This window comes from Sciurus vulgaris (assembly GCF_902686455.1).
Source record: "Sciurus vulgaris genome assembly, chromosome: 3".
NCBI lineage: Eukaryota > Metazoa > Chordata > Mammalia > Rodentia > Sciuridae > Sciurus > Sciurus vulgaris.
Genome location: NC_136463.1, coordinates 144,305,202 through 144,320,630, shown reverse-complemented (window position 1 = coordinate 144,320,630; position 15,429 = coordinate 144,305,202). Strand labels below are relative to the sequence as shown.

Below are 15,429 nucleotides of genomic sequence, written 5' to 3'. Positions count from 1 at the left end.
GGATGTTTTCAAGAACCTCAAAAATAAGCCATTTAAAGTTTGATATGTATCATGTGTGTATGTATAATTTTACATTGCTCTCTGTATATAAAATCATCCTAGCACCATTTTTGGGGTCTTACCACTAGATTGCTTAGCATCTACCTATATTTCAGTATTTAAATTCTCAGTAATATTTTACTTTGTGAGGTGAGGTCAGACATGGCACAGTTACACACAGAATTCACTTCTTCATGTAATCTGTATTAGCTGAAAGCAAGTAGAACCAAATTCTAAAAGGAAAAAAAAAAAATCCTCTAAAAGTAAATCTTTTATTCTTTTATGCAGGAAGGGTCTAAAATAGATTCCAAATCCTGCTGTTAAAATCGTTGTCTGGTAAATGTCCCAAAATACCTTGCCTGATCTTCTGTAGTTCCTACCTGCCTAAATCCAAATTCAGGTTGCAGTCACAGGATATTTAGAGTAACAACCTGTTATTTGCCATTGCTATAAATCCAGGGTCACTAACCCTAGTTGGTATTCTGAGAACAACACTGCTAGGTTTCCTTCAGCTCTCTCTCTCCTCTCCTTTACAACAAATATCTCCTACCTTCCCTATGCTGATTCTTCTCTCTCTCTCTCTCTCTCTCTCTCACACACACCACAACCCATTTTCAGAAGAAAGCCTTCCTTCATACTCTTCAGGAAAAGGAAGCTGAGACAATCTGTCAACCCAACTGTGTCTGTAAACCTCTCTGCCTTTGTGTCCTATTTTATTAGAGGAAGTACCCTTCCTGCCACCAAAAACTGAGATCCCATCTCTTCAGGGACCTCACTTTGTTGGCCCATGCCTTTCTCTTCTACTTTAAGCTCTCATTTTTTTCAGGATCTCCTTCTCCTTCTTCCCCCAACTCCCTTTTTTAAAATTCTGCAGTACTAGGGATTGAACTCAGGGGCACTCTACCACTGAGCTACATCCACAGTCCTTTTCATTTATTTATTTTTAAATATTGAGACAGGATCTCACTAAGTTGCCCAGGCCCGTCTTGAACTTGTGATCCTCCTGCCTCAGCCTCAGTTGGGATTCTTAATGCACCATCATGCCTAGCTTTACTGGATCTTTTTTTTTTTAAACAGCAGTCAAACATTCTCTAGTCCAACGGTTCCCTGAACTTAATACCCCAAATACAGTAAAGATGTTTTAAAAAGGGGAAGGGCAAGTTACCAGGCAATAAAATATGGCCATGCTATCTATTATTATTATGTTTCAAACAAATCATTTCAATACCAGAAGAAAAATAGGATAGATATCATATAAATGGAAAACCTTCATCTTACTTAATTCTCTGGTTCCCAACTCCTTGAAATGCTCTTTTCCTTGACTCTTGATACTCCATTATCCTGGATTTTCTCTCCTCTATTTTGCCCTAGTGGAATTGCCTTCTCTGCTACCCTACTTTTAAAATGGGAGTTCCTTAGAATGCAATCTTTGGTCCCCCCACCTTTTTTTTTTTTTTTAAATTTCAATGCATAGTGTGCTTTCTTTTTTTAAATTTTATTATATTGGATTTTATTGGTGCTTCTTACTTATATAATAGTATAATAGTAGTATAATAGCATAATAGTCGTATAATAGTATAATGTGTTCACAGGAAAATTATACTAGGTTTGTTCTATAGTTCCTCTTCCTTCTTACTATTCACTATCTCCTAGTAATCTTGCATACCACCAATGCTCCAAATACTACAATCTCAATGCTGGACATACAAAACCGCATCTCCAGCTTATGCCACTCTCCTAAGTTTGGGCCCATATCTGACTGCTTTCCCAACATCACTACTTGATTAGCTCACAAATCCACACATTTCAAACAGAAGTTAGCTTTTGCACACTGTAGCAATGTGCCCAATTTAAAAAATACCTTTCTGGAGTCCCTTGTCACTAGTCTGCCCAGGGTCAGGTGGATATTTGGAAAAGATTTTTCCTGATTTAGGTAACACTCATTAATCTCCTTTCTTCTTTCATTTTTGCCATTCAGGTGAGGCTAAAAGTGAGATGGCCAGTGTGCACAAGATAGCAAGCATGAGGCCAACACACATTCCACCACTAAATCAGGGAAAGCAGTTTACCTTATTAATGGTAATAGTCCTAGACTGTTTCCCCCTAGACGTTTCGTTCTATTAGAAAAATAGCCACCTACTTGTTTAACTACTGTTAACTAACCTCCTGATATTTGTAATCAGATCCTTAAGTTATAATAGCTAAAATTAAATTATTTTTTTCATACTCCCAATGTTTGCTTCTCCAGTGGTCTCCATCTTAGTAGATGCAGCAGCTTTAGTCCTGTCCACACTAAAAATTGGGCAGGCAACTTGATATCTGATTCTCTTTCTACCAAGTACCATGCTAATCCTATCTTACATACATATCTCTTTCTTCTAGTCCAAGCCTCATCACATTTATGTCCCTTACCTCAACTTTTGTCTCTCTCTAGTCTGTTTTCTACAGCGCAATGCTTAAAACTCAAGTCATGTCATTCTCTTCACAAGCTTACAAGTTTCATGCTGCAATTTTAATAAAATCTACAACTCAATGTGGCATCTAATAGACCCTGTAAAAATATTTCCCAAACTGTGTCCAGAGAAGTTTCTTTGGTGGAAGCACCTAGAGCACACATTAAAAATGGAGACAAGGGGTCGGATATGTTGCTCAGTGGTAGAACACTTGCCTAGCTGTGCAAGGCCCTGGGTACACTCCCCAGCATCACAAAAACAGATAAATAAATAGATAAAATAAAAACCAGTGCCTGATTTAAAAAAAAAAAAAAAAAAAAAAAAAAAGTAGACAATTGAATCAAGCTATGGGATTGCCCTAGGAAGCTGCATTTTAAAATTTGGACATCCTAACAATTCTGATGCACACCGAAGATGAGAAAGTTCACCCACTCTACACACAATATGGTCCTATCTTGTCCAGGACCAATCTTCCATCCACTTCAGTTCACTCTTCATTGATGTTTGTCTTTTACCTTCTCAAAAGTGCTAAAACTCCTTTCTGTTTTGGGACCTTCAGGTCAAACTAATCTATCAATCTACTCCACTGTTCCTCTAACTCCTTTAAAACTTAAATATTACCTTTCAGGGAAAATCAATCATACCCAACCACCCAGAGTAAATAAGGTTTTTCATATCCTTTCCAAGCACTCTTTATGTTTCTATTACTTATTATTGTTATATTAGCTTAACTATTTTTTAAAGAAATAAAACAAAGAGCTGACTATTTTCTCTGCATCTAATTCCTTTCTCCCTGAGAAGTAAGCATTCTCTGAAGACTGGCATTCATATTCTTATACTTTTAGCTGCACTGTATATTTGTGTCTCGAAGTTTGCTACAGATGTATGGAAATGTCATTATAAGAGATACTATTTTGGCAATTCACTTCCTTTATAATAGCTAAAATGAACTAGATCTATATGCATCATTATTAAATCACCTTTCACCATTTAAATTATTTTAGTAATTATTTATTCAATAACTGTATCTCCTAGATTACAAACATCATGAGCTGAATCATATTATTTGTGTTACCTTGTAATTTCTGGCATGTAATAGGCAAGATATAAATACTAGTTTATATATTGAAGAATCAAATCTTGGATATTAACAAGAGACCTATATATACTGCCAAAATGAAGAGGAGGGAACACAAGTACAAAATAATTTCTGCTACACACAAAGGATGAAAATTTGGTAACTAAGTAAAGTAAGGATTGAGAATATTAAAATGAAAGCCTGGAAACGAACAGAGCTTGTGCCTTTAGCCACTTTCTCATAGTCATACAAGTTTGGAATACAGCTTCATAAAAGGAATGAGAGTTATCTGACCATTTTTGTACCACAATACATTTATTACAAAAGCAATTTTAAGAAGAGCAATTTAAATGTAAAATTGATACATTAACAAAAACACCAATTTTCCAGAGTGAGGGGTTGAGACAGGTAGGTTTTTAAGTATGATTAAAAGCAGAATTATTTCTTCATAGTACTACATATTGCATATCCCTGCATTGTGACTGTGCTTAGATTTAACACTGTTATTAAAACCAAAACACATATACAAGGACAATTACAAATGGATCTAGACAAATACAGTAATTTAATCTTTATCATTGAATCATTCTAGCATTGCTGGTTTTAAAAAAAGTATATCCTAAAAACAAGCACAGATGTGAACAAAGATCAATTCATTCTTAGATAATACAGTTCCTGATCATAATAATCATGATGAACTGTTACATGTAAATAGGACAAATGAAAATACCACTTGGAATTCTATGAAAAGCATTAAGGGACAAAGTTTGATAAAGATTGCTAGATTTAACTGACATACATCTAGAGGCAACAAAAAGATTTTAAAATGCAATTTCTAATAGGATTTGTAAGAGTTATGATAAACATCAACCTTCAGTACTAACATGCTAATCTGCAATTAATACTGTAGAAGTACATAAGAACATTTCTAAATAATGAAAAGCACTTATATCTAAAATGAAACTAAAGGATGGTTTTAATGGTAGAATTTAGGACTTTTTACCTTCTATAATCAAACAATACTGAATTTAATTTTCTCACCTAGACACTTTAGAACAATAATACAATCATTTCAGATTATATTAAACAGGATAACTTTTTTTAATATAGCTTTCCCTAAATCCTTGGTCTATGGGCATTTTGACATTGTTAGCATCCTTTAATATTCATGGACTATTCCAATGTTATTAATAAGGTGACACACAAATTGATCATTATTTTTTGGTATGCTGACACTTTATTTTTGGTTGATCATTTTAGAATTCTTATACCTTTCTTGCAAAGGGAAATTATTAAGCAAATGACAGAAATTATTCTCACATTTTTGTTCAATTAGTAAATCTATTTTACTTCAAACACTTGGCAACCATAAATCACCACCTAAGAACTGATACATTTATGACAGAAACATGACACTTTTTTGTTTTTTAAACTGGTACTAGAGATTGAACACAGGGTGCTTAACCTCTGAGCCACATCCCCAGCCCTTTTTATTTTTTGATACTGGGCCTAGCTAAGTTGCTGAAGCTGGTTGTGATCCTCCTATCTCAGTCTCCTAAATCACTGGGATTACAGGTTGAGCGCCATCACATCCGACCACTCATTACATTTCACAATGGGAAAGCATGGTCTATGGTCAAGAGGAATGAGCCCTGTGACCAGAAAGATGTGTGCAAATCATGGCTATAAAAGTGTGCAACCATAGGGAACGTCCATCAAATATAATCAGAATCTATAGATGTAATAAAATACCTTTTCCCAGTATTTACCTACTTCACAGATTTTATGAGGATTTAAGGTCTCTTGAAACATGTATTACACTGACAGTTGACCCGTAGTAAATTACAATAAATATTAGTTATTACCAATAATCCTAGAAGACATGCTATTCAACTATTCAAAATTTGATGTTCCTAGGTTTCTGTTGATGTGTATTATGAATGCCTTATTATTAAACTTGACTAAAACTGTTATTTTAGAAGTAAAGTCTACAGTTACACGTTAGCAAACTGGACTGCCTGAATGAATTCAGGTTACCTGGGTTTAGGTCCAGGAAGGACTAATAAAATTAGCTCTGATATGTATGCTTCTAAGCATCCTACAATAGGGGTCTAACAAAAGGAATTCCGATTTCCAAGGTCTTTGGCATAGGGAATAGGCATGGATGGGGCATTTTTTTCCATTTTCAATTGCTGCCAATTTCAGGTACACATGGTTATTTCAAATGTGTAATTACTACTGTGTATGGATTAGAAATATAATGATAAATTCCGTACTTTGTGATAAATTCCGTACTTTCCTTCCTCACTCAAGGACTGAGGAAGGAAAATTTTAGTCATAGAACTCGTAAATACTATGTTTAAACACACACACACACACACAAGACTTTAAGTAGAGCAAAATGCATGTGGATTTTTAATGGTAGAAAACAAGACACTGAAGTTCATGCCTACTGGATAGCCTACCCAGGTCCAAAACACCCATGCAGCAGTCACTGATGCCATGTAAATCATAAAGCATAAAGTAAACTGAAAGTTTCAATCTATTAATAGCTTTTGAAGATCCTAAATTTTTTAACAAAAAATACCCTGCTTCACAATGGTACTCAATAAGACTTTTTGCAGAGCAAATACTATAGAACACAATATACAAACTGTCCTCTAACTATCCATAGCTCCCCCAAACAGGTAAATATACTAACACATGAATAAGTAGACAATTACACGACAAAACCCAACCCATAAGGTATACCAAATAAACATCAGTGCTGGTCCTATAGTAGGCAAATATGGGAGATATAAAATAAAACTGCAATTGAGACTGAATAAAAATTACAGTTTTTCAAGACTTTACTTAGCTAAAAACAGAGTAAACTGTTCTCTTTCTCTTTTGTTCTCCTTCAGGAAGAAAAAAAAGATATGTTCTCCAAGTCCTGTTGAAATAGCATGTTTTAGTTGAAAAACTTCACTAACAGGTAGATAGAAAGTTAGGCTCTATCCCCCCTCCTCCACAGGCCCATTCTCAAGTTTAAGAGATGATAAGGCAGATATGTTTTATTGGTTAAATGATTAAAGAGAATTAATGGTATTAGTCACCACAGAATTTTAACAAAATCACTTGTCCTGTAATTTCATCAAGATGTCAATGAAATTTCATTGTGTAGAAAATGTTCATTCATCTCAATTCAAATACTCATCTCAAACATTATTAGTTGGTCTATTTCCTCATTTAAGTTATAAACTGTGTGCACAGATCTGGACCTAAGATGCATGTACCCAAGACTTTACGCAAAATAATAAATAAAGCTACACTTTACTGAAGAAAAGAAGTTTCAAGTCTTACGTTTCAGGTTTTTTTTTTTTTTTTTTTAAAGCTAGAATGGCAAATGTCAACAATACTAAAAAGATCTGGAAGTAAAGATATGAGCAACATGAATATTCAGAAATGAAAATCCATTCATGAGTAACTTTGATATAATTTAAAAAATTATCTCATTTTCAGCCAAAGATGAACAATGATAAAAAAGAATGAAAAAGAAAGTGTAATGCTTAATTTAAGGTAATATATTGAATTTTCCAATTATAATCTTTAATTTTGAGTTAGTAGGAGAAAGAATAAAACAATAGACTTTGGGCAGAGTTCAATTAATTTGTACCATGGTCTTATATAGCATCATTAATCTCATTTAGTGGAAGAAGTCTCAAGACTTAAGGATTAAGTTTTATGTTGTCCCTACAAAAGACCATACACATTACCCTTTAGTGATAATTTTTGAAAGTTACATAGAAAATAATGAAAACTGCTCATTCTAACCAAGGACTAAAGAGAAGCTTAATAAGAGAATGAAGATCAAGATTTCAATTTGAAATTTACAATGGAATGGTTCAACTATGAGTAGTTGGCTATACTTCCATAGTTGACATTAATATTTCAGTATCATTCTTATTTTAGTACACACTTTGTAAAAGCAAGCAGGAGTTATAATAAATAAGGGCCTGACTCTTAAAAGTTAATGTTTTTCACTTTTATAAACTTGTAGAGAAAAGAGCTAACCAGACAAGTTTAAATTCTGACAATTAAGAAATTGGGTTTTTTGTTTGTTTTGTTTTGGTTTTGGTGCTGGTGATTAGACCCCAAGGCCTTACATATGCTATGCATACACTCTACCACTAAGTTACACCTGAAGCCCAGAAAATAATACTCTTGAGAGTAACAATATTTTAAGTCTTAACATTTTACAAGTCAACAAAGGCTTTTAAAAAATTAATGCATTTCAAGAACACAACATTTTTCATTTATAAATAAAAATTAAAAATCCCCAAATTATGAAACTGATTCTGAAGACAATATGCTCTATAAATAGAATAAATTAAAAATCAGAAACTTTGTTCCGAGGTCACTTACTGATCCAAATGTTTAAAATACAACAAGGGAAGTAGGCAGTTACTTTGCACATTTCTGGGGAAAGTTAACATGCAAAGAAAAAAAGTTGTTTTTCTTCTGTCAACATTTGTTTAGAACTTGAATAGCTTTTGCTTATGTAAAACCTTTTTTTACTTATATATTTAATCTAACCCCAAAGGAATATATTTTTAAAAGCCAGCAGTACAATGTTTATTTTTAGAGTCACATTTCTGCTACACTCACTTTCTTCCAAAGGTTCCAGGGTAATGTTTTATTTTTAGAACTACTATACAATTATAACATTCACTTCTAACTTTAATAGTTCTTATTAACTCCAGCATATTATTGTTTACTGAAAAATACAACTAAATACTTTTAATAAATGCTGATGGATGCAGACGGCAAAATAACTTAGAGTCACATTAGCTAATGCCAATTATGCTTCTCACTAAAAATAAAGTCTGTTGAAACAAAACATGCAACACAACAACTCCATCAAAACATTTTTTAAAATGAAAATATGCTAATAGAGAAAATAAAGTGGTAAAAAAGCTGGAATAGGGAGCTGGGAGGAGTGGGAGCTCAACTCTGTGATTCTAAAAAATATAAGATTATGGTAAATGAAAGTACACAGAACCAGATCCAGAAAGGCTGAACTATGTTTAAAAAAAAAAAAATCTTCAGCTGTTTACATAATATGAATTTAATTATACATCAGGGTTTCAAGTGTAATTGCTGAGGAGGTTTTTGTTATACAAATAAAAATCACCAGGAATGCAATGTGAAAATAAAATTTTAAAAACTATTTCAGGAAGAATTTTTCCTTCCAAAAGCTAAGTCTTCCAAATAGATAATTTCAATCATCTGAGGTCTGAATCAAAAGTATTTAAGAAAGATAAATGTTTAGAGAAAGGAAGACTATTATTTTAATACTGTGTCTAGAAAAATCATATCCTCAGATAGTAAAATTTGGCTTTAAAGGGCTGGGGATGTGGCTCAGTGGTTAAGTGCTCTTAGATTAAATCCCCAGTACCAAAACAAACAAACAAACAAAACAAACAAAACAAAACAACAAAGAAAAGGAAGTTGAATAACCAGGGACTGGAAATACAGTTCAGTGGTAGAGTACCTGCCTTGCTCTGGATTCAATCCCCAGTACTGGGGGGAAAAAAAATTGAATAACAATGTTATGAAATCAACTGCCAGAAGTAGTGAACACTAGGTCACTTATTCTAATATGAACTTTTTATTTTTTATTTTGTTTGTTTCTGGTGCTGGATATCCAACCCAGGACTTCCAGCAGGCTAAGCACACACTTTACCACTCAGCTTATAAACCCCAGTCCTCTAATATGAGCTTTATGAGGCCATGAGAATTCATTTTTTTAAAATTAAGGTAATACATGACCGTTTTCCAATTTATGTAAGTGTTTTGCAATTTGTTGTTAGTTGTAATTTATACAAAAACACCACAGATATCAGTAAAAAAATAATGCATCTAAGTGCTAATTACTATCTTCTTCATTTTAGTTATTAGAGGTTGATAAATCAAGAAATCATTAAGCAAAGTCTTACTCAAAACAGGCTTTATACACATGGCACATAGTATTTAAACAATCTCGGAGTTTCAGCTGTAGCTCAGAGGCAGAGCACTTTCCGAGCATGTGGAGGCACTGGGTAAAGGTCCTCAGCACCACATAAAAATAAACAAATAAAATAAAAGCATTCTGTTCTTCTTCAACTACAAAAAAAAAAAAATTGTTTAAAAAAAATCTCTATTAATCACAAGTTATAAAAATTAATGAAAGAAATACAATCCATAAAACAAATGATAAACAGTTCATCTTAAATTTTCCTTTCATATGCTCACAAAATATAAATAGAATATAAAGTTTGAATTCCATAGTAACAAAATTACTTATGTAAAGATTCATGATCAGTCTTCCTGTTTCAGAAATAAGTATCTTCTCTATCTCTATTACTACTTAAGAAAATTAAGAACTGTAATTAAGAAAATTAAAAAACATCAAGTTTTGCCAGTTCTGTTTTACCTAGGACAGATTTTGCCTCAGATGCCCTTATAATTTTCTACGTTTATTCAAAGAATCATGTACATTTTATGGTATTTATAGTAATAAACTATTGGATTGGGAGGGGAATAAAATAACCTCTCCCAATTCAAATAAATTTCGTATATTTCTAAGCAATGTAAGAAATGTACATTTTAATTTATTATAATTTGAAATAAAAGAAATATTGCTTAACTTAGATATATTTGAAAGTATGTTCATACATAGTTTTGCCCTTGGACTCCATGACACAGAATGGACTGATTAAGGTAAAGTTCACCCTGAATAAATCTAAATGAAGATCTAGGGCCATAATATCTGGTAATAAATTTCCATATATACCGAATCTCTGACATCTAGTTTTGGTTTTATTGTACAAGTATAAATATAATATTTAATATAAATGGTACAGAGGGAATTGAGAAGAAATCACATATTAAATGGACTGATCATACATCTTTTGAAATGCATTCTGGTATTTTCAAAGTCATCCAGTAAAAAATTCAAAATTCTTACAAATGAATAGTAAAGATTTTTAAAACTAAAAACTGTATACAGTAAACTAAATAAAACCATTCCATAAACTGTTCAACCTGAAAAGGTCATTATTTAAACTGAATAAAACCCTTTTTTATGGGAGGAGGAGTACAGGGGTTAAACCCAGGGACACTTAGCCACTTAGCCACATCCCCAGCCTCTTTTGTTTTTTGAGACAGGGTCTCACCAAGTTGCTTAAACTGCTGAGGGTAGCTGCCTCAGCCTCCTGAGCTAGTGGGATTACAGGTACATTCCACAGTGCCTGGCCAATTCTTCTTTATAATAAATGCTGGGAAGTACTTCAAGTCAAACCTCTTCCCTGTCCCGGAGTTTCCCAATATTGTTAGTTACTCTCTTACCCTGACAGTACTGGTAGTGAATAGGAACAAGAACAACAGAAACCACAAAGTCAAGTTTAATAAGTAGAATATACTGTATTTTATAAATCTGGGAACAGCAAAAATTTTAGATTTTTTTTTTTTTTTTTTTTTTTTTCCAGAGATTAAATCCAGGTACACTTGACCACTGAGCTACATCCCAGCACTTTTTATATATTTTATTTTGAGATAGGATCTCACTAAGTAGCTTAGGGTCTCACAAAATTGCTGAGGCTGGCCTTGAACTTGCAATTCTCCTGCCTCCACATCCTGAGATGCTGGGATTACAGGTATATGCCACCACAAAAGGAATATAGTAGATCAATGAACCATTTATGCATAATATACTACATGGAAAGAACTGTTGGTCAGCTTCAGAATATAATAGATTAAAACTGGAGACAAAATAAATACACAAACACATACATATACAACATACCCACACATTATACTATCAACATATGTTAACAGCTCTTTCCACATACATATATACCTATGAAATGCTACACTGTCAGATCAAGACCACAAGCATTTTGAGTCTCTTTTTCTTTTACTTCAAACAGGTTAAAAAATTCACCTTTAAAAACAAGAATGATCATATACTATTACATATGCTGAATACTCACTGAAACTTCTTAGTAACTAGTCCTAAAAGAAATTAAAAAAAAAAAAAAATCCACATACTAATAGAAATTAAGCAAGCAAATTTTAAAACTTCTACAACATAGTTGGGAAATCTTTAGGTGTATGGCAGTTTGAATCAAATAGAGAAATGTTAAAAGTACAGGACCCACAATATATGCAGTCTCTATAATTTGGATTATGTTATAGAAATAGACAAAAATTCCTTCTGAAAATTAAATCCATTAAGAAAGAAGCTAAGGTGAATTTCTATATTATAGCCGTTCTTAATATATATTGTCAACTGCGAATAACAGTTGTATTATAATATAATACTATGATACTCTTCATTTAACAATTTTTTCCTGCTCTTAAGGCACAACAGATAAAATGAAAGTTACATAATGAATAACATTAATCATATTCTTCATAATATAGCAGAAAAATCCTGTGAATAGGGCTATTTTTTTTAATCAAGGGGGGAACTATGAGAAAGGTCTTTATTCAAATATCCTAATAAAACCAATAGGAAACATCCTCTCCCCCTAAAAACCCACCAACACTACGCTGCATTAAAAAAAAAAAATCAAATCAAATAAAGTCCTTTGAATATTTCTAGTTTCACACTGAGGCAGTCTCAGAAAAATAACATTTCGAATACTATAAGGATCGTTTTTCATAGTATCTTCATAAGGACAGTTTTTCCCTAAGTTAAGATCCCATTTGTTGTACTTAAAATGTTATAGTTGTTTTTATATATAAAAAAAAAAAAAACAATAAAATCAGCTTAAAATAAATTTATTGTACAATACAAAAAGTAGGCATACTGGAAAATAAAGGTACATTATTAAATATACAAAGCAAATGAAAGAAAGCTAAACAACACAAATGTTTTAATTCAAACACTAAGATAAAATGCACAACATTTATGCTAAAAAACCAAGTATATCAAGAAGAATATGCATTTCAAATGAAATGTTAATGACGCCAAAAAAAAAAAAAGGAGAAAAAAAAAAAGAAAAACAAATATGCTATCTTGTAAATGCTTGAATATCAAGAATCAGTAATGGCACAAAACATTAAACCCAATACTGGGTACTTTTCAAGAACTTTATTTGAAAAGGTATTAAGAATACTGAAGGAATCAAAATATGTACTTACACTGGCAAAGCTTTTCTTTTTAAAAATGTATGGGCCTATTCACAGCATCTTACCTCTTCTTCCATTCATACCTTCCTATAAAAATTTCTGGATGCTTGTTCTTAAAAACATCTCTAAACACAGCAGCTTGGAAAATCCTACTTCATTTTTAAGTGTGCATTTAGGCCTTCTCAACATTATATGAAGTGCCACCAAAGTTTTGAAATCTATGTAAATATGCACACATATGAAAACAACTTTTATTTTATAAAATAAAACCAACCTCTGAGCAAAATGGGAAAATGTAACAATTTAGATCACAGAGGGAAAAAATAAAATAAAGCCTTTATTCCAATTAAGGCATTCAGTTACCTGAATCACAAACAGCCCTGGTAGAACTAACACAAATGTGCCACTGTCCATAGGTTCAGCAGTGGCGAGGCTTTGAGAAGCATACAGTTAGGATATGTAGCTGACTATCAGCAGAACATTCAAGCAACCATAAAATCCTTAATAAAATCCTCTAAAACTTAATATATAATTACCTAAACATTTAAATTTAACACCTATGTCCAAAAGGCTTTTCGCTGGTAGGGAACTTTTCCCCTAATAATACAGTTCTCAAACTCAAGACATCATATGACCAAGATTTTTTATATCTATATTTGTACCTGATATCTAAACTGTAAAAGATATCTAAATTGCTCAGTGAAGTCTCTTTTGCTATACTATATTTACTTTTACAGACTTTACCATACCACATATATGCCATCATTTTAAGAAGCCATAAAGGTTTCCTTCTCAAACCTCTCCCCCCAACATTTACAAGTTTAGAAATATATTTAAAAAAAAAAAAAAGAATCTGAAACTATGGGGAAAACCAGGGAGATATATGGAAGAAGGAAGAAGTGTGAATAGGTCCTACAGAATTTTACAATCACTTTGCCAAGACAGACTTTAAAATACTGTGCATAATTATTTGGAACCAGGTTATGCAGAACCTATGATTCTTCCCTTAAAAACAAGATTTGATTCTCAATATTGCATTTTTAAAACTGAACAAAAGGATTCAAATCTAACATATTTTAGTAGCACACTTACTACCTTCAGACTAAATTCATTTCCTAAGTACTCCAAGAGAATTCAAATAAAACAAACTTTATGAGATGTTATAAATTATCACAAAAGAAATATTCATTAGCATTTATGAAATTATTAGAATAAAATTATTAAAAGCTAAAATCAAAATCTGCCATTCATATTTAAATATAACAGAAAAAGTTATATGGATGATATGAAAATAAAATTCATATTGAAGACACACACCATCTCTCCTTCCGAGTAACCATTATAGCTTTTTAACAATGAAATTCTTTGGCTGGAAGGTTTCAGTAATGTAAAGACACTCCTGTACAAGATAGTTCTGACAGAACTCAGGAGTTGCACAGTAACGAAGCAAGGAAATATATTTTAAAGTGTTTGACAAAGTTTTAAACAAATATTTAAAAATTTAAAGCCAATGTTATCATTAAAAATGGTATTCATGTAAACTTAAAATAATTTTATAATTTATTACTATTATAAATAAATTTGGAATTCATTATTTTGAATTTTTAGTTTTGTATTTAGCATAGAAGTACTTTCCATTGCTACTATCAACATCATGTCAGTTTTAAAACTAGAAAAGAAAAAAACTAAATGCAATAATTTATTAATTCAATTGTAGATTTTAAAACTAAGAAATGACACCTATGGGATACAGGCAAAATTTTTAATTAAATCAAGATTTTTAAAAAATTTCTCTTTTGTATTTTTAAAAAATAAAGCAAATTTGCTTTATTCATTTGCAAATACTTTTTAAAGACCAACAAAGTCACTGTTTAATCTATTATCTTTTTACAAAGATTACAAGCAAAAAAAATAAAAAATAAAAATAAAAAGCTTATGGCTCCAGCACCTAAGGTTGAGAACACAAAAAACTCAAATAAATATTTATAGTTCGCAAAAAAGCTAAAGATGTTTGAAAGGTTAAGTGAAGAAACATTCTGAAACTAGAACCCATTTCTTTAGCTTTTCTCTCCCAGACTTTCCATTCTATATACTACAGTTGTAGAGATGTCCTCATTTGACTCAGGTGACACTTTTTTCCATACTGTCTCTTTTAAAGCAAGTTCTTGTTGGAGACTTTCATAGTCCAATGGTCCAAAGGAATGCTAGTTGTTCAAGCAACATACATAATTTATTAGTGTACTTGAGTGAAGAAAGGTCCAAGCTATAAAATGGTATTTTTCAATGAACGTTATTAAAATCTGTTAACATTTTCACCCACCACCATCTGACATTTTACTTCATGTTACTCATGTTGACTACCCATAAAAGTTTATACTCTGTTAACTTGGCATAATTCTCAAATATTATCAGAAGTTACTTTGACTGCAACTAACAAAAATTTAATCTGGCACTAACAAAAATTATTTGGTATATACTAAAATTATTTATAAGTGCTTCATAGTCTAATAGGTAATTTTACTATAAATATTTTTCATATGGAATACAAAGGTGCTGAATTAAAATTCTCAATATAAGTTCTTTGGTCCAGTAAAAACCTACATATAGATAAAAAAAAAGTTTAAGTCCTGATTCTTATTACCAGCTCTAAAATAGAAATGTATAATAATATGAAGCCAGACATTGTAATAATAAACAGGACTT

General features: G+C 31.9%; 1 protein-coding gene across 3 annotated transcripts in view; it reads right to left on the bottom strand.

Moving 5' to 3' along the window:
• GLS (glutaminase) overlaps positions 1 to 15,429 on the bottom strand; it is a 75,704-nt gene that overhangs the window by 13,862 nt on the left and 46,413 nt on the right. Inside the window, exon 15 of one of the 3 annotated variants that reach the window (XM_079135106.1) lies at positions 4,785 to 14,930. The exons of 1 other annotated variant lie outside the window; for it this stretch is intronic. In XM_079135106.1, the coding sequence (XP_078991232.1) occupies positions 14,784 to 14,930 (147 nt within the window). In that variant the 3' untranslated portion in view covers positions 4,785 to 14,783. Of the gene's footprint in view, positions 1 to 4,784; positions 14,990 to 15,429 lie in introns of those variants that run through there. One more of the 3 variants, XM_079135107.1, reaches the window with a different exon arrangement.